Below are 24004 nucleotides of genomic sequence, written 5' to 3'. Positions count from 1 at the left end.
GCACCCAGAGACAGAGCCCAGAATCCCCATAAACCAACAAACAAAACAAAGCATCCTGCTGCAGACGGGGGTTCTGGCAAATCTGGGACATTGGCAGGGATGAGCCTGATGAAAAGCAAATTTTTGAGACCCACACAAACACTTGCATGGAGAGAAACATCCACCTGCAAAGGGGGAATGTCCTGACTGCTGCCCCTCTCTGTGGGGGCGGGAGAGGGGGCGTGGAGAAGGGCAGAAAGTGGTAGAGTTCCAGGTCCCATGCCAAGAAACACAGACCTAGTTCTAACAAGCCTCTCAATGACACACTGGATTCACACACCACGGCCTGTGTGGACAATACCCTAATCTGGGTACATCCAAACACAGTGAGTCCTTCTGTGTCTTTCATGTCAGGCTGACACTAGTGCCCTCAAAACCCCAGGATAACAGAATGCCTTTCAGGCAGTTTAAATAGTACTTGAAGCTGCTGTCTCTTGTTCTATGCTGTCCTGGCAACAGAGACTGGCTGACTGTCAGAGATGAACAGGATCTCAGAGATCCAACATTCTGATTATACAATGTGAAATGAAGCCCAGAGAGGTTAAGTGGTTTGTCCAAGGTCACACTGCTTGTTAGTAGCTTTCCTGGACTAGAGTTTAAATTTTCCAGCTCTTAGCACAGCAGGTCTTGAATAACACCGTTTCATTCAATGTTGTTTTCTTATAACCTTGATGAGAAAAAAAATCAATTCCCAGCTGGGGCCACTGTCTGTGGAGTTTGCACGTTCTCCCCATTTCTATGTGGATTCTCTCCAGGTACTCCAATTTCCTCCCACATTCCAAAGACATGTGCATCAGGTTCATTTAGCATGTCCACAAGGCCACTGTGTGAGTGAGCATAGGTGTGTGTGAGTGCACCTCGTGACGGAATGGCATCCTGTCCAAGGCTGGTTTCCGCCCGGCACCCTGAGATGCCAGCATGGGCTCTAGCCACCAGGACCCTGAACTGGAATAAGTGGGTAAGTCATGATCTTACTTGTTTTTATTATTCTTAAATGTATGTATAGCTCACATTTATTTTAATGTATAATATTAGAAGTGTTTTGGTCTTTATTTAGAAGTATGGCAATATTTTATGGTGATATTTTAAGTTAGGAACTTAACTCTTGTTTATATCAATTAGCCTATGGCAAAATTGGTTTTGTTATACATCATTTCACTTAAAGTTACGGTTCCCAAGAACCTACGGATGACAATAAGTGAAGACGTACTGTGTAGTGTTTTCTTCAATAGACGATATTACCATCTTTCAATGAAGGCAACTGGTCCTTTCACCTTCAAACACCTATCCCAGTGCCAGTTACTGGGAATACAGGGAGAAAACACACACTCTTTACCTGAAGTCAGGAAGCTGGTGTTACGTAAGCACAAGGAAAATCTTAGAGAAGCACGAGAAGGAGGAGAGGCCCCTGAGATCCCGAATACATGGATTCTCAGTGCTTTTGTTTGGCTTATGATGAAACAAATACGAACAGGGAGGAAACCGTCAACCTGCCCAGAAGCTGCCAGCACACAAGGCCCAGAGGTACTTTATTGGATGCCAAATTCTTTTAACACACCATGAGAAAAGAAGTTGACAACTTTCCCATGCATTTTGGAAGGTGTGTTAGAATGATTCAACACACATCCCCCGCTCCCCCCGCAACACACACATTTATTGGGTTGGGGGAGCCTTAAAACTTACAAATCTAATCAGAGCTGACTCCATCCCTCCTCAGTCATAGAGCTGAGTTTACAGCTAGGGGAAGGTGGCAATCACCAGGGCAAACTGGGCTCACGCTGGATGGGCAAGAGCCAAACGCCTCTTAGCACAGTAATGCCAGGGTTGCTAGATCCAAAAGGATCAAGGCCAAAGCCATGGTGGAAGGGGAAATACATGACCCCCAAATTAGATTAGAAGATGCTGGGTCTGAGAAAAAAATAATGCTCACCTTGGCAAGGTGTGCCTTACTTCTTCGGTGACCCAGAAAGAAAACTGGTTAGAGCTCTCTCTGGGAGGGCAAATGCAATGGGATGAATTCCTGCAGCCTACACTCTGTACAGGGCCACAGCCGGTCACCACACCTCCTCCACACCTGGAACCTGAGGGGACTGAGTAGAGAACTGCCTCCCTAGGAACTGGCTGGTGTCTAAGCTGATGCGAGTTGTTCAGGCTTAAGAAGACAGCAAGGGGAAAGGGGGAGTTCCTCTAGGGATGGGGTGAAGCAGAAGATTTTTAAAAAGGGGCTGCATGGGATGATGCGGGGGTGGGGTGGGGACAGAACAAATGAGAGACAGACAGAGATGGACAGGGAGATGTTTGGACCTGCATAGCTAGAAGCTGGTGGGGCAGAAAGCCTGAACCCATCTGAACCTCAGCCACCACCTAATCATCTTGTGAGTTCCTCTAGAGCTGGCCCTAGGAAATTATCCCACTGTCCCAGCAATGAGCCAGTGTGAGCCATTGGACACCACCACCAACAGCTCACAATCGCAGGCACAGTGATGCCAGGGAGCCAGCAATGGCAGAGATGTCCCCCAACCACAGGTACCACCATGAGCACAGGCAGTGAAACTGAAGCCCCACCACCCCCTCCCTAAAGCACTGAAGTGTACCCTTTAAGCCAGGGAGGGACAGGGCCACACTTTCAGTGCTAACAATTGGTAAGTAAATTGGTATGTGGGCAGAAAAAGCTGAACCAGGGGTTCTATCTTAACTCTTCTACTCAGTAGCCTTAGAAGAGCCACTTCCTCTTTCAGGGCCTTTTTTCCTCCTCTGTAAAATGGATCAGGGGTGGTGGTAATTCAGGTCAATGTTTATACTGCATTTGTTTTTTATTTTTTGAGTAGTTTTGTTTAAAGAGCAGCTTTAGGTTCACAGCAAAATTGAGTCAAAAGTACACAGTTCCCATATATCCCCTGTCCCCACCCACACGTGGCCTTCCCCACTATCAACATCCCTCATCAGAGCCAGATCAATTTTTCACGTGATGCTAACTGAAATAAGCCAGGCACAGAAAAACGAATACCACATACTTCTTTAGACTTAGAATTTTTTTGCTGAAATTTTTCTTGGATATATAGATAGATAGATTGGTAGATCAGTAGATTGACAGAGACATAGATACAGTGAGCTATTCTAAGAAGCAGGGAGAAGTGGGCCTGCTTGTTATACACCCAAGGTGAAGCCCCTTCAGGGTTTCTCTCAATTGCTGAATTTGACTATCTCTGGGCAGCTGGTTGCTAACATTCCTTTCAGCTCAAACATTCGATATGCCCAGTGTGCAAATTCTTTAATGCACACACGCATATACAATCCTTCGTGTAGCTCAAAATGACTCTACCAGGCAAGGAGGGCAGAGCAACTGTTTATCAGTCTCATTTTACAGAGAGAGAAAGTTAGACAGGGCTGAGGTAGCAGGAGCTGCCCCCAAAGTCTTACAGGTATTGCCTTCCTGACTTTTGTGCCTACACTTTTGAAAGGACTGAGTAAAAGAGAGAAGAGTGCAATATGAGCACACTGCTGAGTGTCCTCTCCATCCCAGTTCTTCCAAATCCTCGAGTGCAGCCCAACCAATATTTATAAGAACAAAAATATTACTACTCACTACTGAACACTGTGGACACAGAGACCATTTAGTATGGGTGTTAGGAGCCTATGTTTAAATCCCAGCTTCCTATATAAATCTCAACTTTAGCACCTGCAAAGAGGTGATCATAACAGCCCTTGTAACACAGTGTTGATGGGAGGATTCATGAAGGTAATGATATATGGTTCTCAGCACAATGCACCTCTGTGTGTTAGTAAGAACTCCAGAAATAGTAACTGAGGAGCCAGGTTACCACCATCCAGGAGCACTTGTGGCAGTGGAAGGTGCTGAGTGCTGCTGCACAGAGTAACTCAAACCCTGAACCCTAGGTTACAGTTAGCTTAAGACCACAAACCTCAGGAGGGAATGTGTGCTCACGTATCCCCTCATTCAAGCTTCTCATTTGAGAAATGAGAAAAATGAAGACGGAGGGATGAATTCATTCTCTAAGTTGGAATGCACAGGAAACTGCAGAGCTGAGACTCCAGCTCTCCTGACTTCCAGTTGTACCTTCTATGATGCTATCAGATGACTGCAAATAATAGTAGCACCAGTAATAGTTATTGATGATGAAACTTGGCTTATGAGTCCTTACTAAGGACCAGGCCTCTCTATGCCTCTCACCGGCAACATCACATTCAATGCTCACGGGAAACCAGTGAGGTCAACCGTCTATATTGTTTTCCTTTCACAGGTGAAGAATCAGATGCTTACAGAGGTGAAGTATCCCGGGTAAGGTAGCAAAATCAGGAACTGATCCAGCCCCTTATTCTGAACAACTGTCCTGTGTTGTGCCTACACGAGAAATGGGAAGTCTCTCCTCAAATAATTTCCCACTCTTTAGCTAAAGCTGTAATTAGAGTCTCATTTGCCTTTGGATAATTGGCTCCCCTCTCCACTGTGGCGTCTGGTTCCATGTGGGCAGTCTCTCCAGCCTGGATGGTGGCATGCTCAGCAAATCTACTTTGGCTGCCTAGGACTAATGAGGGCTCTCAGTGTGGTCGCATTTAAGTGCTTGGTATTGCAGGGAACGTCCACACACAGACACACCCCCTGCCATCAAGGATAACGGCGGAGTTGTGAAAACATGTCCCTCCCGAATTGGATCATGTTACTCCAACTCCTTAACTTGAGGACAACACAGTCTGCTCCATGCTGAGTCTATCACACAGGGAGGAAGCAAAATCCTCTGTGTGTGTGTGCATGCACCTTTGTGTTTGAAAAGTAGGGAAAAGGGAGAGTCAAAACCTGGACAAACACTGGTAAGTTTGGGTGAGACTCACATCCAATGGTAAACAAATAATAAGCAAAGAGGACAATGATTTGTCTATTAAGGGTATGAATTCCAGGAAGTTTTTCTAGCATACAATGAAATGAACCTAAATGTCCTTAAAGAAGAAAATATTAAAATTGGTTGTATTAGTCCATTCTTATGCTGCTATAAAGAAATACCTGAGACTGGGTAATTTATAAAGGAAAGAGATTTAACTGACTCACAGTTCCGCATTGCTAGGGAGGCCTCAGAAAACTTACAATCATGGCGGAAGGCAAAGGAGAAGCAAGCACCTTTTTCACAGGGCAGCAGGACGAAGTGAGAATGCGTGGCGAGCGAAGGGGGAAGCCTCTTATAAAACTATCAGATCTCATGAGAACAGCATGGGGAAAACTGCCGCCATGATTCAGTTATCTTCACCTGGTTCCACCCTTGACACGTGGGGGTTATTATAATTCAAGGGCAGATTTGGTCAGGGGCGCAGAGCCAAGCCATAAAATTGACTATAGCCAGTGTCCTTCAAAGAGTCCTGTGAAGCCCTTAAAAATAGAATGGGAAAATGTTCCTAATAATTTTCAGAAAAGAAATCAGATTACACAGCATGCAAAACAAGATCCCATTTATATAAAATATATGATACAGGCCAAGTGTGGTGGCTCACACTTGTTATCCCAACACTTTGGGAGGCTGAAGTGGAAGAATGGCTTGAGGCTAGGAATTCAAGACCAGCCTGGGCAACGTAGTGAGACCCTGTCCCTACAAAAAATATTTTGAAATTAGCTAGCCATGGTGATGTGTGCCTGCATTCCTAGCTACTTAGGAGGCCGAGGTGGGAAGATTGCTTGAGCCCAGGAGGTCAAGGTTGCAGTGAGCTATGATCATGCCACTGCACTCTAGACTGGGCAACAGAGTGAGACATATATATATATATATATTTATATTTATATTTATATTTATTTATATATATATTTATATATTTATATATTAATATATATTTATATATTAATATATATTTATATATTAATATATATTTATATATTTATATGTTTATATATTTATATATATTTATATATTTATATGTTTATATATTTATATATATTTATATATTTATATATATTTATATATATAAATATATATTTATATATATATATAAATATATATTTATATATATTTTTATATATTTATATATAAATATATATTTTTATATATTTATATATTTTTTATATATTTATATTTATATTTTTATATATTTATATATGATATGATTCATCATATCATATATATGATACAAAAGAGAGGAAGAATAAACAATGGTTTCCTCTAAATCGTGAGATCATGGACATTTTATACATTTCCAAATGTCTTACAATCAACTCACGATATTTTGATAATCCTAACTTACATAAAGAATAAATGCCATTTTTCCCATCTCTGGGCCAACATCTCCAGAAGCATGCCTAGCAGAGGTCTCGGTGTGGTCCAAGGCCCCCCTTAGCAAGGAAGCATATCAGGCAAGGAGGAATCCCAAGGGCTGCTGAGGTTGAGAAGCAGGCATCTCGCAGCTCAGACACTCCAAGATCTCCCACAGGCTGTCATCCAGAGAGGGCCTGTGTCACATACACTGGCCTTTCATGTTCGGCTGACATCCTGCCTTCTCCATAAAACTGTCCCCAATGTTCCAACAGCCCTGTTTCCACTGAATTCTGGCAATAGTCATTCTTATAGGGTTATTTATAAACATAATAACTTTTAAGTTATCATATTTATAATTCTATAAAACTTTATTATAAAATTTATTTATAATAAATTAATGAAAACCTTATAAATTTATTAAAACTCTATAAACATTATATTTGCACCAGAGACTGCTATTCTGGGTCCATCTGTAGGTTTTGTTTGTTTTCTATATCATTTGAAAATAAATCAGCAGGTCTCCACTTGGGAGACTTATCTCAAAAAAAAGAAAAAAGAAAGACAGACTATCAAGCAGCACTGTGTCTGCATATTGACATGGCCCTGCCTCACTGCTGTCCTGTTTACCCATGGCACAGACTCTGCCCCAGTCCTTACTGCCATCCTGTTTACCCATGGCACAGACTCTGCCCCAGTCCTCACCAATCCCTATAGTCTCTCCTCCCAGAGCTGACTGGCCATTGATTTCTGTCACTCTTTCTTCCTTAGTAGCAAAGAAACATTTCACCATACACTTGTCTCTGTCACACATGGGCATATGGCTGGGTGTGGCGGCTCATGCCTGTAATCCCAACACTTTGGGAGGCCGAGGTGGGCAGATCACCTGAGGTCAGAAGTTCGAGACCAGCTTGGTCAACATGGTGAAACACTGTCTCCACTAGAAATACAAAAAATTAGCCAGGCATGGTGGCTCATGCCTGTTATCCCAGCTACTCGGGAGGCTGAGGCAAGAGAATCGCTTGAACCTGGGAGGCAGAGGCTGCAGTGAGCCAAGATTGTGCCACCACACTCCAGCCTGGGCGACAGAATGAGACTCTGTCTCAAAAGAAAACAACAACAACAACAAAAAACAGTCATGGGGATATGGATGACTAACCAGATGGCACTGTGTTTTAGGGAGGAAAATGAAAGAAATCAGATTTCTTTGTGAAGTAAAGAAGGTTCCCACATGTTTAATAGGCAAGTAGAAAATCTGAGTTGTAAAAATACAAGTGAAGGTGCCATTAGGACTATCTATTCGAAAAGGAATGATTATCTAAGCAAATCTCATAATAACTATGACCCTGCCCCTTCACTCATTTGTATTACCTGCCCAGCATGTGTGAGCTCAAATTTAAAGAGATCTTTGGGTAAATCTTTTCTTCTCCAATCGTAAGCTCCTGGGGACAGAAACTCTTCTGTTCCAGAAGTCACCCAGCATGGCAGTCCAGTGTGTGCTGGGGAATCAGACAGACCCCAGTTGGAATGGTGTCTCTGCTGTTACTTGGTGTGTAACTACTGGCAAGTTTTAAAACCTCCTTAACTGGCAAGTTTTTAAACCTCCTTATCAGTTTCCTCACCTGTTAAATGGGAATAGTGATACCTACACTTTACATGGATGTCATGATAATTAAATTAGTTAATTATTTTGGGCCTGGCACAAAATAATGGTTAAATAAATGGTGGCCATACATTACTTATTACTGTATTTTGTTAATAGTCCCCACAGTACAGTGCTGCCACAGTTTTATATTTTTAATAAATATTACTTGAACTGAAATGAATCTGCAGCAAATTTTCAATTCAACTGTATTGTCGTCTTCAGGAAATCTCCTTCTATTCTAAGACGTTGGGGAAAAATAACCTAGCAAAATCGAATTTCAACAGATCAACATAAAAGTCTCAGGACGCTTGTATTAGCCCATTTTCACGCTGCTGATAAAGACATACCCAAGACTGGGTAATTTATAAGGAAAAAGAGGTTTAATGGACTCACAGTTCTATGTGGCTGGGGAGGTCTCACAATAATGGCAGAGGGCAAAAGGCACGTCTTACATGGTAGCAGGCAAGAGGGAATGAGAAGCAAGTGAATGGGGTTTCCCCTTATAAAACCATCAGATCTCGTGAGACTTATTCACTACCATGAGAACAGTATAAGGGAAACTGCCCCCATGATTCAATTATCTCCCACCAGGTCACACCCACAACACGTGGGAATTATGGGAGCTCCAATTCAAGATGAGATTTGGGTGGGGACACAGCCAAACCATACAAACATTCTAAAACCCCACCTCAGCATAATGGGAATCATTCATGATTGCAATTTCACAGTGAAAACAAAATTTTGGAGTAAATGCATAACCTTATAAAGATTTATATAAATGCCCTCATTATGTATGCTTCCATTAATGCAAAGAATCTTTCCCAAACTAGATAAGAATCCCATGGAATATAGATTGAAAGATATGAGAACAGAGTGATTTTGTTGTTCTCTATTTTTAACGAGTTAAATTACACACACACACACACACACGAAGAGTTTATTGAGTTTATTTACATTGCTATTAAAGAAGTGATCTGGAATTTTTTTCTCCCCTAATTAAATTGTAGTTCATAAGGCCATTGAAAGCTGCTATTCTAAGTATTTTTGGAAGTTTAAGACAGATTTTTTTCCTTGATTGTATGCCAATTTTTTTTAACTTCAGTGCACCCTCACCCCCAACAGACACTTTCATAAATCTCTCTTGGACTTTTTCTGCAGCACATTAAATCACTGTCTTCTCTGATTCTGGATCTGAAGGTTTCTCTCTGAGAATGAAGTCTGCAATCCGTCACATCAGAACAGGAAGAGAGGATTTGAGGGAGAACCCCTTCTCAGATCTCCAGAGTGTGGAAGGGACATTTTGGTGCTGGCTATGGCTTTGTAACACTGCAGTTGAAACGGGCAAAGTGGGCTCCTCACTTGAAGAACTTTGATGCCTCTAAATGCTCTGATGAGAAAAAACTTGTCCTCAAAATCGATGGTACTTTCTTGAAGAAATGAAACGCTCCAGCACATGAGGCATTGTTAAATGACCAGCTGTGTAACCTCGAATGCATCATGTAATTGCCCTCCATTCACTTCAGGTTCTATAAAATGGCCTCATCCCTTGCCCCCAGCTGAGGCAGGATGCTGAGACGTACTGGGGGAATGCTTCTCAATACTTCTCAACACAGTATTGGGAGAATATTTTTCAATGGGAAGAGGAGGGTTTTTAAGGCACTAAATGGTATTATGTGAAAAAGATTCAGAATTATTATCACTGTGAAGCAGAGGATGACTTTTTTAAAACATAGATTTTCATTGTTGGTGGAACACTACAAAATCTTGTTCAGTGTCATCATTTACAGTTGTTCTATAGAGGTTAAGGGACATGCCCAAGATCTTACAACTGTGCACTAAATGAGATAATATACCTAACTGTTTAGCACAGTGCCAGTGCATAACAAGCGGTCAATAAACGTCAGTTGCTGTTGCAACTGCTGATGTTGTTGTTACTATGATTCAGGTCTCCTCACTCCCAGTTCAGTGCTGTTATTATCAAATACAAAAAGAAACTACAGGAAGGTAGCTGTATGAGCCCAAGCAATTTCTTACCATAAGGAAAATTATTTCTTTCATAATTGAGAAAGTGCAAGCCGAGAGAAGGTAAGTGCTATGCCTTGGCACATAATTCCCAGGATGCTAACATCACACTGAAGACTAATTCAGGGGCTTGACTGGAGGAGGAGAGGCTACTCCTTTTTCCTAATCCTTCAGCTCTCAGTGAGCGATAGCACAGAGAACCTGCATGTTGTGGACCAGAGACTGAATCCAGTCTACGGCAACCCTGTCTTCAGCACCAGAGATTGAATCTAGGCTATAGCAACTCAGCCCACAGCCTGTAGGAAAGAGCAATGTCCTGAAAATGCAAAATGACACTGGCATGGAGAAAGGAGAAACTGTCCAGCAGATGAAGCTGGGAAAGAGGTGTGGTCAAATGGGAAAAAAACAAAAATGAAAGACAAAAATCAGATTCCTACTCACACTATATATAAAACATAAACTCTGTAGATAAAGGATTTATGTATCAAAACTAAAATTATAGAATTCTTAGTAAAAATAATGAACATCTTTTAGACTTTTAGACTGAGAAAGATTTCTTAAGGCACACACAAAAATTTGACTAAAAAAAGATTGATTTGATTGTGTTAAAATTAAGAACTTTTGCTCATGAAAATGCATCTTAAATAAAAAGACAAGGTATAAACTGGGAGAAGATATTCACCATACATAAAATCAGCAAAAGATAAGTAGAAAGAATATATTAAATATCCTATAGATCAATAAGAAAAATACAACCAATCTGACAGAAAGACAAAAGGCCAGGTGCGGTGGCTCACACCTGTAATCTCAGCACTTTGGGAGGCCGAGGCAGAGGGATCACAAGGTCAGGAGTTCAAGACCAGCCTGACCAACACGGTGAAACCTGTCTCTACTAAAAATACAAAAATTAGCCAGGCGTGGTGGCACACACCTGTAATCCCAGCTACTCAGGAAGCTGAGGCAGGAGAATCGCTTGAACCTGGGAGGCAGAGGTTGCAGTGAGCCGAGATCACGCCACTGCACTCCACCAGCCTGGGCGACAGAGCGAGACTCCGTCTCAAAAAGAAAAAAGAAAAACAGTCAAAAGACATGAAAAGACATAGCAAAGAAACAAAACACGAGTGGCAAAGAAAACAGAACAAAGGATTTTCAGCATTACTGGTGATCAAGGAAATGCAACTGAAGACAGTGATGATGTAGTCTAAGCCCATTTTAGTGGCAAAGATTAAGAAGTAGGGCAATATCCAGCGTTAAAGAGACTGTGGCTACACAGGTCCACTTCGGCATTGCTGGTGGGAGTGTAAATTGGTACAACCACCTTTGGAAAAGAGTGTTCACTATCTCCTAAAGATTCTGATCCCTTATGGCCAAGCAAATCTACTAGTAGTTCTATCCCCAAAGGAGACTGTTGAACATTTACAACAAGAGACATGTACAAGAATGTTCTTAGCAGCAGTGCTTTCAATAGAAGAAACACTGACACAACCCAATGCCTGAAATTGAAAGCATGAATGAACAAATTATGGCTTATTCACACAATGGAATTTCCTACAGTCATCAAAACAATGAACTCCAGCAATCAGTAATATGGATGATTCCTAGTTTAATATTAAGTAAAAAAAATAAATTCCTTCAAATTATCAATAGTTCAATACACTTTTCGTAAAGTTCAAATAACTAAAATACTGGGAATATATATAAATGCAATACAACTGCATGAAAAGGAAAGCAGTGGAATGATTAACAAAAGATTCAAGAGGCTGGGTGCAATGGCTCATGCTTGTAATCTCAGTGCTTTGAGAGGCCAAGGCAGAAGGATCACTTAAGCCCAGGGGTCTGAGACCAGCCTGGGGAATATAGGGAGACCCTATCTCTACAAAGTTTTTTTTAAAAAACTTCACCAGACATGGTGGTATGTCCCTGTAGTCCTAGCTACTCAGAAGCTGAAGCAGGAGGATTGCTTGAGTCCAGGAGCTCAGGGTTACAATAAGCTATGACTGTGCCACTGTGCTTCAGCCTGGGTGACAAAGCAAGACCCTGTCTCAAAAAAAAAAAAAAAAAAAGACTCAAGAATGTGGTTACCTTAGGTGGGGAAAGGCAGTCATGTGGTTACATGTAAGTGATTGTTAACTTCCTAGCTTCTGTTTTGTGTGGTGAATGCATGGATGCTTCATTTGTTTTTAAAAATAATGAATAGAACATTTAAATAAATAAAAGCATGTCTTGTGTGAATCAATAATAAGATGTATTTTGAATTAATGGCCAGGACTGCTCCAGCTCTGTACAATTGAGGTCTGTTCTTTTCCTTTTCTTAAAGGGACACTGGCCATTGAATAATGCTTTTACTACCGAGGTCCACAGACCAGCCTCTGAGAGCTGGTATCAGTAAGACCAGGCACATAAACATGTGTATAGACCAGGAACGTAAATAAAACAAAGCTTACAACTTCCCTTATCCTTAAGGAGTTCATTCCATCAGTATAGACGGTCCCATAAACAGAGAATGCTAGAATGATATGTCAAGTGTCATGATGGAAGTTTGTACTCTGCAATGGGGGAGCCATGTCCTTGCCCACACTGCTTTCCTTTCCCTCCTCAGGCTCCTGGAGCTGTGTCTCCCATTTGAGAGAGGTCAAGGGCCACCTGCATCCAAAGCCCCTTGGCGGGCTGATACCATGCACATCCCTGGCCTCCTCCCCAGATATTCAGAGTCAGAATCTTTGGAGTAGGGTCCAGGATTCTGCAATTTTAGCAAACTCCTCAGGGACATCTAAGCTTTGAGGTTAGATGCGTTGTTTTGCCCCCTTTGGGAATCAGGGTAATATCTGCAATGTATTCAACCCTCTACTTTCACATCTTTCCCCATTCATCAGGTACCCTGGCAGCCATTCTCTTTCTACCATCCCAGGGACAGAGATGAGGACAGCCTCCTCAGAAAGGAAGGCGATAAGATGGAGAGGAAGGGTCAGCTGCTCCTTCACCTGGCATTGAGACCCAAAGCCACAAAATTTGTGTGTACCAACATCCCCTCTGGGGCTAAAGTCCCAAAGGGAGTCATTTTAGATAAACTGAGGGAAACGTCAAAACCTGTGCCTTTCTTCCCCTTCCTATTTGAGTTCCTAGGAGGGTGGGGACCATTTTGAGTCAGAAAGACTGGTTAAATCTAGAGCCATAAGATACCATGTATTGAAATTTTTAAGTTGCCACAGCACAAAGTAGAGACTCAAAAAGAAGATTAAATTAGATTAAAAACAAAAAGCAGCAGCTTCATTTTCTTTGCACAGAGATCATGGTGCAGAAGTTTGCAAACTCGTCACAATTGTATCCACATTGCTTCCCCAGGGACTAAATGTTGAATGGAATTGAGCTGAAATGCCTGAGACATCAGGGAGGACTTACTGCAGGCTTGAGGTCTACTTTGGTTCTTAAAGGGATGAGTAGGAGTTGCCTGTTGAGCATGGCTAGGGGTTGAGGTAGGGAATGGGAGGCAGTAGAAGGTATTCCAGGCACTATATGCAATGAACTGAATTTTGCAAGGGCATGTAAGGTACAAAGAGAGATGACAGCCCCACTATGAGGCTAGAGCACATCCTGAGAGAGAGAGGCTTTGTTCTCCTAACTGCCTTTTCCTTCCGAACAGTCTCAGAAGCAGAGCCTCATGTCAGCGTTCCAAGTCTTGGGCAGCCTGCTAACACCCCGGCTTGCTGCAGGGAAGCTGTGCCCTGAGAAGCCACAGGTGACACAGCAACTGCTGGCAGCAAGAGCCTCATCCCCCTCCTAGGCAAGGGTCCCTGTGCACACCTGTCAGAGTTCATTTATAGCCTGGCATTTGGAACAGGAGTTGGGAGCAGGGAATGGAAATAAACAAATCCTTCAGGAGGAATGGTGAGGCACTTGTTCTCACATGGAGAAGGAAGCATTACCAAGTCAATACACCACTATTTTCTCCTTTTTAGTCCTCATAAGAATAAAGCATAGTGAGAAAAACGTGGGTTCTGTTACTCAAATGACTTGCACTCAGAATCAGCTCCAGCACTTACTACCTGTGAGCCGCAGAGACAGCGCTCATCAAATATTGCATGTGCGTGTGCTTCGTTTACATCCCAGATTCTCTGGTGTTAGCACATGTGATGTGTTCTGGCCAATGGACTGTGGGTGGAACTGGCAGAGCACATGTGATGTGTTCTGGCCAATGGACTGTGGGTGGAACTGGCAGAGCACATGTGATGTGTTCTGGCCAACGGACCGTGGGTGGAACTGGCAGGTGTCACTTCCAGGCCAAGGTCATTAAGAGCCACTGTGCTCCTTCCCTCCCTTCTTATCTTTCCTGCTACAGGGAGGCCACATGCGCCAGCTGGCACAACTTCAGGAGGGACAAAAGGCATATGACCTTCATCAGACTTTGCACAGGAGAGAAATAAACCTTTCCATTATCAAACCACTGAGATTTGGAGATTAATTTGTAACCCTAGCATCACATAGTACAAAATATTAATACCCTAATACATTGTGTAATATTTGATCTCACTGGAATGAAAATTACTTAACTTTCTAGGCCATTAGGTTTTTGTAAAAACTTTATATTTATGCTGTATGTAATACCTGATACAGAGCTGGCATTTGATAAATATTAAGTCTCTCCCTTTAAGTTGCTGTTGATGTCATTACTATTGTTATGGTTAGTACTGTTATACAACAGACAAAATAGATGCATTTTAATAAGCAGCAACTGGGTCTCTGGCACTCTGCTAGTTGTTTTTCATAAGTTATCACATTTCTGTAGCTAAAGAAGCTACAGCTCAGAGAGGTTACTTGTTCAAAGGAACACAGCTAGCATGCAATCAAGCCAGGATCCAAAATAAGGATATCCTGACTCAAAGGTCTCTTATTCTATGACACTCCTATTCATATTTTTCAAATTTTTCTGACATGGAACCTGAGGCTCAGAGATGTTAAATAAGATCACCAAAGTAATAACCACTAGAATAAAATCAAAAATTGACAAGTGGGACCTAATTAAACTAAAGAGCAAAAGCAACTATCAACAGAGTAAATGGACGACCTAGAGAATAGGGGAAAGTATTTGCAAATGATGCATCTCACAAAGGTCTAATATCCAGAATCTAATGAACTTAAACGAATTAACAAGCAAAAACAACAACCCCATTAAAAAGCGGACAAAGGACATGAACAGACACTTCTTAAAAGAAGACATACATGCAGCCAACAAGCATATGAAAAAATGCTCAGCATCACTAGTCATTAGAGATATGCAAATCAAAACTACAGTGAGATACCATCTCTCGCCACTCAAAATGGCTATTATGAAAAAGTCAAAAATTGGCCAAGCGCAGTGGCCCATGCCCATAACCCCAGCACTTTGGGAGGCTGAGGCAGGCAGATCGCCAGAGGTCAGGAGTTTGAGACCAGCCTGGCCAGCATGGTGAAACCCCGTCTCTACTAAAATACAAAAGCCAGGCACAGTGGTGCACCTCCCAGCTACTTGGGAGGCTGAGGCAGGAGAATCTCTTGAACCCAGGAGGTGGGGGTTGCAGTGAGCTGAGATCGCACCATTGCACTCCAGCCTGGGTGACAAGAGCAAAACTCAGTCTCAAAATAAATAAATAAATAAAAAGTCAAAAATTAACAGATTCTGGTGAAGTTTTGGTGAAAAGGGGATGCATATACACTGCTGGAGGGAATGTAAATTAGTTCAGCCATCATGGAAAGCAGTTTGGAGATTTCTCAAAGTACTTAAAACAGAACTACCACTCGACCCAGGAATCCCATTACTGGGTATATATACAAAGGAGGATAAATCGTTCTACCACAAAGACATTAACATTCATAAACATATGCCTGTGTATGTTCATCACAGCTTTATTCACAATAGCAAAGACGTGGAATCAACCTAAACACGCGTTGATGGTGGACTGGATAAAGAAAATGTGGTACATATACATGATGAAATACTATGCAGCCATAAAAAAGATTAAAATCACATACTTTTGCAGAGCACTGATGAAGCCAGAGGCCATTATTCTAAGCAAATTAACACAGGAGCAGAAAACCAAATGCCGCATGTTCTCACTTATAAGTGAGAGCTAAACATTGAGTTCACATGGATGCAAAGAATGGAACAATAGACACTGGGGCCTGCTTGAGGGTAGAGGGTGGGAGGAGGGTGAGGATCAAAAAACTGCCTATCAGGTCTATGCTTGTTACCTGGGTGACAAAATTATCTGCACATGGAACCCCTGACATGAAATCAATTCATGTAACAAACCTGCACATGTTCCTCATGAACCTGAAATAAAAGTTGAAAAGAAAAAAAAAGTAGTAACTGCTAGAGTCAGAGGGTTGTTTATTCCTAGCCCAATGCTGCAATGATATGTTGATTAGAAAAGATATAGGCACAATTATTTCCATCCCTCTTTTCCCCAACCGTTGTCCAGCCCCTTGTACACTGTGAATGGGGGACCCAGCATCTCCAGATACTGTGGGCAACAGATGAGAGGGAAGAAGGAAGCTAAGCTTTAATAAAAGGGAAACTGGATGCTTTGCTCAAAGAACAGCTTCTCAATAAAGTTCCCAGTGAAAAAACCCACCAGCTGAAAATAAACATTGAAAGAGCTTCCAAATCTCTGTCAGGTGTTTGTCTCTCTCTCTCCCTCTCTCCGCCCCCCTCCCTCTCTCTTTCTGTCAATCTCTCTCTGTGTTTGTTTTGGAAATTTGAAGAGAAATCTCTAGCAATGTGGATCCTAAAGCAGTTTACACTGAACCAGATGGTGCCTCTGATTAGCATCAGACTAAAAAGACACATTTCTTGGAGATGAGGTTCTTGTAGGGACAAATCTGTTTCAAAGGCACAGAGGGTTTGCTTTTCTTCTAGACTCCTCTTGGAGCTTTCTCCGGGCATATCTGTGCATCCTTTCTCCTGTCATCACCACCAGGCAGGTCTGAGCTTGTGTTGGAGAAGACAGCAAATTAGTGTTTGTAAGTTTCTCAGTTCTCCTCTCACTGAAGCCTGAAGTCATCCACATGGAGCAAGACATTCCATGTGGGAACCTGGCTGGTGCTGACTCCTTACTCCTGCAATTCCTAGGCTAACTAGCCACATGTGCCACTGATGAACAAGCAACCCAAGGGGACCCATTCTGTGACTATTCCCATTTTACAGATGCAGAAATTAAGACTTGCAAGGATTAAGTAATTTACTCAATATCACAGGTCAAATCAAAGTTGAGGCTAATTGCCTCCATAAAGAAAACAAGGAAAAAACTGTGTGTGGGGTGTGTGTGGGGTGTGTGTGTGTGTGTGTGTGTGTGTGTGTGTGTGTGTTAAAAGAGCCCTGAGGGGTAAATCATCAGAGAGGATAGCTGTCAAGTGTCCAAAACTATGTAACTATGTTGGAGCCTGTAGTAACACAAACAATGAAGTGAGAAATCACAAACATTTCACCTTGACCTCTACTTCTTCCAGGCATACGTAACATGGCCCCTTTACAAAAACATTCTAGGGCAATAAAAATTGAAAACAACAACAACAACAAAAAACACATTCAAAGTCAGAATGGAAAGCATGTACCAACCAAGGCCCTTTTATTCATTAGGTCCTGTGTTTCTCAGACCCTGAGGAAAACCATGTAGCTTAGGGTTATGTGCAACTATCAAACGTTAAGGGATGCCCTTATTGCAAGGAATTTAAAGGTCAGCACGGAAATTGGGATCAGCAGGAAAAATAACCACAACACCAATAATAACAATTACTGCTTAGTATGAAACATTATGCCGAGCCCAGTGCTGTGTCAAGTACTTTAAATGCATCATCCATCTCATTAGCCCACACTATCACCCTCTAAGACAGACATTATTGTTCTTATTCCCACTTTACAGATGAGCTTACTGAGAATCAGAGAGGTTTAGAAAATTACCCATAGTCACATAGTCATGTAAAAAGCTGAACCAGGAATTAAACTCAGGTCTAGTGTGACCCAAGAACCACCGTCCTTAACCAGTAAACCCTTCTCCACCTTCTCCATAGGATCCTTCTGATGACAGGCCAATAGGGTAGTCTGCCAAAATCTCAGAAAGTGCTTAAAAGCCTTCTGGTCCCTCCGCTTAATGTCAATACAAATGTTCAAGGCTGTGAGTACAAGCAACTGTCACTGAAAATACTCCAGGCAATTTGCACATCTGGCAGTTAAATGAGTGCAGGCTCAAAGCAAATCACGTCCCCGAGGCACAGGACACTTCATAGGGAGAATAACAGGAGGAATTTCATTACTGCTCAAACTTGGCCAGAGGAATCACACTCACCTTATTTAAGGGTATAAAGAGAGATGCTCACCCAAGGGCAATGGACACCTAGTAAGCATAATGAATTCAGGTTTTATTCATTGGGAACTTGAGGATTTAAGAAAGGGGATGAGCTGAAGTTTCCCTTTGGGACTATTTTGGTAACAGGGCTCACTTAGCAAATAGATGGTGGGAGAGGAGTTACCTTTCAGCTGTGAATAAGGTCATACGACTTTCACATGTGAGCCGAGCGTGGCTACACTAATTACACTTTGCCTCCTCTTTGAAAGGGGTCCCCAAAGGATACTTTGTCTACCTCTAGTCTCTGTATGTATTTAAAGGTAAGAATTTTGCTTTCTTTTTTAACTGTGTACAACGCCAGGGTTGGCCTTCTGTCAGTTAATATTAATCAGAGGGTTTCTACTGAATCTGAAACCCAGACACACAGCAGGACTGAGAAGCAGCAGCTGTCCAGCCTGCCCTGCCATGATGCTAACCCTCAGAGGCCTCCTCGCAACCCTGGAGATGTGGCTGCAGTAAAGGAATTACTCCGACTTCCAAGAGGCTGGAATTGACACCACATGCCCAGCCCAGGCCCGTGCTAGCACTCCATCTGGCCTTGATGCCAAGCCGGGCCCCTGACAATGACAGCAGCTCTGAACAATGAAGAAGAGCCAAGGAGCCCACTCCCTGCTGCCTGTGCCACACCATATGCGTAGCTAGAGTCGTCCTTGTCATGTCTCTAGGATGGGACTCAATTTGCCTCTGCAGTGGCACCACCTGAAATCCTGAGAGGGGCTTCCAGGGCAGGAAGGGGCAGACATATTTCAATGCTTTTGGGGTGAGGGCAATTTATTTGGAGGTGGAAATCAGAACTTTAAAACCATGGAAGTCTCACTTTAAAAAGGCACAGTGACACAAGAAGTGCAACAAGACTTACCAGAATTAGTCTCCATAACCTCACAAAAACGACCTGGCTCAAACAAACTACATATTTATTGGATTAATCTGTTGTCACACATCTGTCTAAAGGGTCAGGAAACCACACACATAAATATTAAAGTCACAAGAACATTTTCATCCCCACATCCTCCTCCTACCCTTAACTCTGGGGAGAGGATACAGACAGCAATTTTGGATGCACCATGTTAACCAGGCATTGGAAAAAAACATCTTTACAGTGAAGTGGTTCCTGAATATTTCTGTGATTACCAGGCAATTTGCATAAATATTCAGGCTTCACTCCCTGAATAAATTCCAGTTGGGTGATGGCTGATCCTCTGAATTCTAAGACCCTTTGTTTCTTGCACAGTTTGCTTCACATTTTATTATTGACACCAGTGTGGATAGAGAAATTGAAAATTGGAGAGGTTGGGTCTTAGGATACAGAAAAAAGTACTGACCCTGAAAAGTCATTTCTTCACCCTTACAGAAAGGAGTGAAGGAATGCAGTTTCTGAACAGGTCATTCTTTTACATGGAGCAAAAGGCATGATCCATTTTGAAAATCTAGGCATGCAGAGCATTCCTAGAGATGAGGTAGAGGATGAATATGAGCTTCTGAATCCTGCCTGATCAAATCTGATGGAGCTATCGACATCCAGTTGACTGACCTTGAAAATAGGGAACTCTAAGTCTTCTGCCAGTGGGGCCCAGTGGTGACCAGTTTAGGGTAAGCAGAAGCTCTGAACATAACTTCTGTGCAAATCCACTGTCATTCCATGATCTCCCAAAAATATATACCATTAAGTGAAGAAAGGCAAAGTGCAGAACAGTTACATACCATGCTACCATTTGCATGATAATAATAAAGAGTATATAGCATATACGTAATTGATTCCACATCCACAGAGTGTGCCTAGAAGCAAACACAAGAAACTGGATATGCCTTTTGCCACAGAGAAGGGACTGGGATTAGCCATGCACAGGGTCTGGAGGGACCATTTCCACATGGTACCCTTTCATACCTTTTCATTTTCATCCATGTAAATGCGTTACCTTTTCCAAAATAATTTACATTTTTCTAAAAACTTTAAAAAATGTTAATTCCTACTCAATTAGACTCTTAGAGCTAGGTCTCAGGAATTAGCATTTTAATAAGCTCTCCAGTTTATTCTTACACACTCAAAATTTTGAGAACTTCCCCGTGAAAGGCTCTTTCTACTAAAAGGAACTTTATCCATTTCCCTTTGAGTTAAAGACAGCAATAATAAACCATACAGGGGGAAAAAAAAACCTCATTAAACTTTCTCAAGAGAAATAAACAATGCAACCTCAGCTTTCCTAAAATCAATTTAGATTCTGATATCTAAGTTGTCAGCTACTTTCTACTTTTTGCATTTATGCAGACCAAGGGAGTTGTGAGAAAAGAGATGTTATAGTCACTGGACAGGTTGCCCTCTCCTGCCAAGCTTCCCCAAAATGATGTGGGGTTTATTGGCCCCTTACCCCACCCCAGCAAGGGTGCTGTGTACTCACCTTGCTTTTTAAAGAGGTTGCTCTGGACTATCTCATTCATAGACTGTACTTTCTGCTTCTGGAGTTTCACAGGAGGGATGCAGGTGTAGAACTCATACAGGAGTTGGCTGAGGGCAGGAAAAATAGGAGCTGGTAGAGCAAGGCAGACCCATGTCTCCCAGCTCATAGCACTTACAGTCCATCCCTGGACCTCTAGCTCTGGGAAACCCCCAAGTCCTGGCAGAGCATGAGGTGCAAGGTAAGCCTTCAGTAAAAATGTACAAGTTGTTCTTGGTATAGAATATTAGTAGCATTAAAAGAGACGTAAAAATCTGAAAATACCCATAGCCCTGAGCAGTTACTGTGTACCAAGCACACACTTTGCATTTTGCATTCATTATGCCATGTAGACTTCATAACTCTACAAGCTATATGCAATACTTATCCCAATTTTATAACTTAGAAAGCTCAGGTTTAGAAAGGCTAACTTTTCTAAGGTTATGCAGCTGGGAAGTTAAAGAAACAAGAGTTCAAAACAAGGTTCTGACTTCATTACCGTACCATTTTACTTACAAATGTTTTATGCTTGGTAATGCTTTATGATAAGTCTTAAAATCAAAATCTCTAATTTTTTTTAAAACTATGAAAAATTGTGGATTAGAACCAGTTTGGGACATCAAAAGGGAGATAGCTCTTCCCAAATAGGGTGAGAATCAAAATACCCTGAAACAAAATTATAGTCCTTGTCGGCTTTCCAAAATAAACTTATTGTATTCATTTATTCTTTCAAGGACTTATTAAACATCTACTTAATATGAGACAGGCAAAGTGCAGAGAAACGGGGATATAATGGGAACAGACTGGGTCCCATTTGGCATGGAACTTACATTCTAATAGAGGTCATCAAATGACACAGAAGCAAACAAATCAATACACAGCGATGTATGCAGTGGAGGAAATAAATAGGGAGCTGTGTCAGAGAATAATGGCACAGGGGTTGGGGGAGAAATTTAATTTATTTACAATATCCAGCAGTAGCTTTTCCAAGATAACATTTAGCCTGAGGGTCTGAAGGATGAGAAGGAGCTAGCAAAAATCTTCCGTATGAAGAGAAAAGGACATCCATGAAAAAACTGGTAACATCTGAATAAAGTCCAGAGTGCAGTTAAAAGAACTGTATCCATGTTAATTTCTCAGTTTTTATAAATGTGCCATAGTTATTTAAATGTTAACATTAGGGGAAGCTGGGTGAAAGGCATATGATAACTCTCTGTATGTAATCTTTGCAACTCTCTTCTAAATGTATAAGTATTTAAATATAAAAAGTCTTTAAAGTCTGTTATCTGTAAACTACAATAAATTTTTTAAAAAGAAGAAGGTATATCTGATTGAAATGCCCCTATTCCAACAGCATAATCACATTAAAATAACGTGTTCATCTATGAGCTGAACGTAGGTAAGAAGTAGAAGGCAAAAGGGAGCTGTCTCCATTATCTCTTTAGGTATGCTTGGGCTGTTCTCCATTTTCAACTGTGGGGTCTACAAGGCAAAGAGTGGAACCCAAAATAACATTCAGGCCCGGTTGAAATGGAAACATTCATCTCAAACATCAATTTTTTTTAACCTATATGATTAATTTTCATATCATCAAAGAGGGATGCTTATTACACAGTTGGTTTTCACCAAAGTCTGGCACAAGGAAACCAAAAGGTAAAAATACCACACCGGAAACCCTGAAAACATCCCCTGCCACAGGTCTTCCCCATCCCCAAGCTGAGTGCCCATCTGGAGCTCCCCATAAGAGCCCTCCTCCCACTCTGAATCCCCGGCTTGCCAGCAGAGCCCAAGAAAGTACAACATGAGCTCTCACCTGAGTAACTTCGCATCAAAGACCGTTTCTACATCATGCAGGACAGATGGGATGTATTTCAAAGCCGCCACCTAGGTGGAATGTAAAATACATATGAGTGATCCTCACATCAACAAGTCTGTACTGGCAAAGAGGGTACTTTGCAGCATGACACAGATTAGAGGAGAATGATTCTGCATCCTGGACATTACAATATTGATGGAAGCCTCTGTATGGACATCAAAACATAAGCACGGACTTCTTTGTATACAAAAGTGAAGTCACAACTCCTGTCTTCAAGGAGGCAATAACATAGACTAGAATGACCACAGACCTTGTAGTTCTATAGATCTGCAAATTCTGTTTCCACACCTTATTAGCCATGAGGCTTTGGACAAAACACTTAACCTCTCAGACATTTACATATCTGTGAAATAGACAAAGTTATATGTATTCTGAAGGATTGCGAAGATTAAAAATAATATATGTGAGGCATCCAACAGAGCACCAGGCCTATTTTAGTGCTCAATAAATGGTGACTTATATTATTAATGGAAGATGGTGTACTTGAATTGCTTTGCTGGTGACAAGTTATTCATATTTCCTCTCCCTGGCCACTTTGTGAATAATAGTGGGTATGTTTTGGTCCACTAACTGGGTTGGGAAAGCTGAGCATTGTAGTGGATTGCTTCCTCTCTTAAAGTAACCGATGCATCCAGAGATAGGAGCCACACTCACCCCCTGCATAACAACACCACTTGCTAAGCAGCAGGGCAGACTACAGTTTCAGTAGAAAGAACTGTAAGTCACATGAATGGAAAATAATGTTTAAGGGTCTAATGGAAGTATGCATTTTTTATTTATTTTTCTGTATATTTTAGGTGTTCTGTTATTAACACGTATCACCCTTTAACAATCAGACTCAAGTAAAAAATCATGAAAATTACTTTCCTAAAGAAAATCTTCCTCCTAGCCATATACAACTGAGATTCTTAACATAAATAATGATTATGATTATTCTCTAAGAATTTACAAGAGGGCAGACGCTGTACCAAAGACTGCTAATAGATAATCTTATTAGTTACAACCCTGCAAGGGAAACATTATTTTCATAAATAAGGAATCTCTGGTGCATCACAATTAAATAAGTAGCCTGGGGTTGAAAAGTTAGCAAGTGGAGAGCCAGGATTCAAATTCAGGCAGGCTGCACTTAGAGCCATTTCTTGTAACCCTTAAGCTACATGGCCACCTTACTCAAACAGCAACTCTCTTTCTCTCTATGCCTTCATCCCTTTTTTAATCTTGTTTATAATTTTTAAATTTTAAAAAGTCAATACTCTATGTTTGATGTAAAAACATTCATACCAGATAAGGCATGAGGGTGAAAATTGTTTCCAAAGTCCTATATCGCATCCTCCTCTGGGTCCCAATCTCTCCTCCCCAGA

The 24004-nt window shown here is 41.6% G+C and overlaps 1 protein-coding gene across 1 annotated transcript in view; it reads right to left on the bottom strand.

Annotated features, from left to right (window-relative positions):
- The window catches only part of DOCK2 (dedicator of cytokinesis 2), a 446463-nt gene that overhangs the window by 300804 nt on the left and 121655 nt on the right, over positions 1–24004 (bottom strand). Inside the window, exons 24-25 of the mRNA XM_003810916.4 lie at positions 22581–22651; positions 20732–20838 (exon numbers count right to left, since the gene is read on the bottom strand). Coding sequence (XP_003810964.1) covers positions 20732–20838; positions 22581–22651 — 178 coding nt within the window. The remainder of the gene's footprint in view (positions 1–20731; positions 20839–22580; positions 22652–24004) is intronic.

Source organism: Pan paniscus, chromosome 4 (assembly GCF_029289425.2).
Source record: "Pan paniscus chromosome 4, NHGRI_mPanPan1-v2.0_pri, whole genome shotgun sequence".
Lineage (NCBI taxonomy): Eukaryota > Metazoa > Chordata > Mammalia > Primates > Hominidae > Pan > Pan paniscus.
This window is presented reverse-complemented; position numbering and strand designations above follow the sequence as displayed.